General features: G+C 38.5%; 1 protein-coding gene across 1 annotated transcript in view; it reads right to left on the reverse strand.

Annotated features, from left to right (window-relative positions):
• LOC106527006 (aldehyde dehydrogenase 2 family member) overlaps positions 1–2,336 on the reverse strand; it is a gene marked incomplete at its 5' end in the record, with an annotated part of 23,658 nt that extends 21,322 nt beyond the window's left edge. Inside the window, 1 exon segment of the mRNA XM_014021756.1 lies at positions 2,151–2,336. Within this exon segment, the coding sequence (XP_013877210.1) occupies positions 2,151–2,264 (114 nt within the window).
• Positions 2,337–2,403: the final 67 nt, after the last annotated feature.

Here is a 2,403-nt window from a genome sequence, read left to right on the forward strand (position 1 = left end):
CACATTTATATCTAAATAATTGATGTAATTGATTTAATGGCACAATAATTTATTTGTCAAACTTCTTTTTGACCCTAWAATTTATTTTAATACGCCAGTTATATATTTATACATTTATTTCCAATAATGATAGGTTTGGTCCTCCATACTGCTGACCTATTGTAGGGATGTTGACATTTCGTCAGCAGCTGCTGCCATTTTCTTCCCAAACTGCTGTGACCAGATTTTGCAAGGCTGCTCGGTGTGTTTGCTTGTAATTTCCTCCTGCTTCGTTATTTCTACGAATTTCAACAAATCGGGCTGACGTCAGGTAGTTAGCTACAGCCTCGTCTTCGAGTTTTTAATTTTTGTTGATGCGTTTTTAAAGAGACAATTTTTTTGAAAAGAGGATCAAAGTAAATCACCCGAGTTTTTCTAGTGACCCCTTAAACCAGGGGTCCCCAAACTTTTTCCTGTAAGGGCCACGTAACTTTTCCCTTCTCTGGTGTGGGGCCAGAGTCAGTTTGTAACAGAAAAAGTGTGACTATTGCAGGAGTGCCTAAATGTAAAAAAATTATTGCTTTCCAGAAAGCACAATCAAATAACCCTCTCTGGGTTCTTCACAGGATGTATTCTGCTGAGCTAACAGTCCACTTTTTAGCTTTGAGAGTTTGTTTGCTCACATTTGGCCTTGCAAGCTATCATACTTGTCTTTGTGACGGGATTCATAGTGTCGCCGCAGATTGTATTCTCTGAATACCACCACCGCCTCTTTACAGATGAACAAAAAAATAATCATTTGTCCACTGCAGCTTAAATGCCCTGCATTCTGAATCAATTTTTCTCTTACCTAATCTTTTTGTCATTATTCCGTTCTCTCTTTGAGAGGGGCAGGTTTAGGATTTTTTTTCTGGGCGTTGCCAGATAGGGGCACAGACCGCAGAAGGGTGGAACAGAATGTCACGTTATATGCGTGTATGTATGAAATAGTTAATAATAGTTAATAATAAAAATAGTTCATAACTAAGGAACATTTTATTGCAAAAGTCCAACTTCATAATCAAATATAAATACACATATATGAAGAAAAATAAACAACTAAATGCTCTCTGGGGGCCGGACCAAATGGGGAGGAGGGACGGATCTGGCCCGCGGGCCGTAGTTTGGGGACCACTGCCTTAAAGAGATAAGCTGCCATGAAGAACATCATTTTATCTGCCCTTCTTCCAAATTTGATAATGATTTGAAACGTCGAGTATGTTTTTTTAAATCCGGAATAGCGCCTGTTAGCAAAATGTTTTGATGCTCGTCTTCGTCACCTGACACATTTAACACGCTGTCATTGGTTGAGGAGCTTTGTTTACAAAACAGATGTSRACATGGTTTTTAAATTGTTTTAATTTCCTTACTTTCTAAGACACATTAAGTTGATTTAATGCTACAGTTTGCCTTGTAATGTTATTGTATACCTTTTCTGCTACTTTTGAATTGGCTATTATTAAGTTTTATTAGTGTTTTAGGATACAAGATGCTTCCTACAAAAACTAGAATGGGAATCTTTTCCTAAAATTTCATGACATAAAATAAACATGAAATAAAATTTCAATTTTATGAGCAAAAATAGAAAACATCAAGGTGAAACGGTCACATTGGTTCTGCTGTGAACTGCAGCAACAAAACATGAGCTGATTTCACCTAAACAAACATCAATAAATTCCCTCATACTTCAGATAATCACATGATTTTGGTGTTTTGTGTGGTTTGAAATGTTCTTTTGGAATCCGCTGTCAGATTTAATATTGGTGTAGGATTAAATATTTATCCACATCCCTACCTATTGATCAGGTCACCCTTGGAAAAGAGATCTTGATCTCAATGGGCTCTATCTGGTTAAATTGATTAATTGAAACAATCCTACAAACGATTGCGCGCCTTTCCGGCAGGTGGCGCTAAACTGTGTCCGCGAAGTCCATTAACCTCACCTGTCAGCGAGTGAAACTGGATTTTGGACCGTCGACTACACCTCGTTACATAAACACGTTTTAGCAGGACAACTCAGAACTGCAGAAATTTACCTGCAGTGAACTTTAAAACAGAGTTTATCGTTGCGTTTCTGCACACATTGCGCAACATTTGGCTCATGAAATCGAGCGAAAGATAAACAAACTTACCTTGTTAAAATGGACCTCAGGCTGCGGGTTCGGTGCTGGGATTGCGGTCCCATAAGAGCAGACTGACATTCGGATCAGTCGTGGGAACGACCGAGAAACCACAGCACGAAGCATTACGAGACCTTCTGGGAGACAACAAACCTGCAAACTCCCAAACTGCAACTTCTTCTTTTTCTTCTTCTTCTTCTTCTTCTTCTTCTTCTTCTTCTTCTTCTTCTTCTTCTTCTTCTTCTTCTTCTTCTTCTTCTTCTTC

The sequence above is a fragment of the Austrofundulus limnaeus genome, unplaced genomic scaffold (assembly GCF_001266775.1).
Source record: "Austrofundulus limnaeus strain Quisiro unplaced genomic scaffold, Austrofundulus_limnaeus-1.0 Scaffold304, whole genome shotgun sequence".
Lineage (NCBI taxonomy): Eukaryota > Metazoa > Chordata > Actinopteri > Cyprinodontiformes > Rivulidae > Austrofundulus > Austrofundulus limnaeus.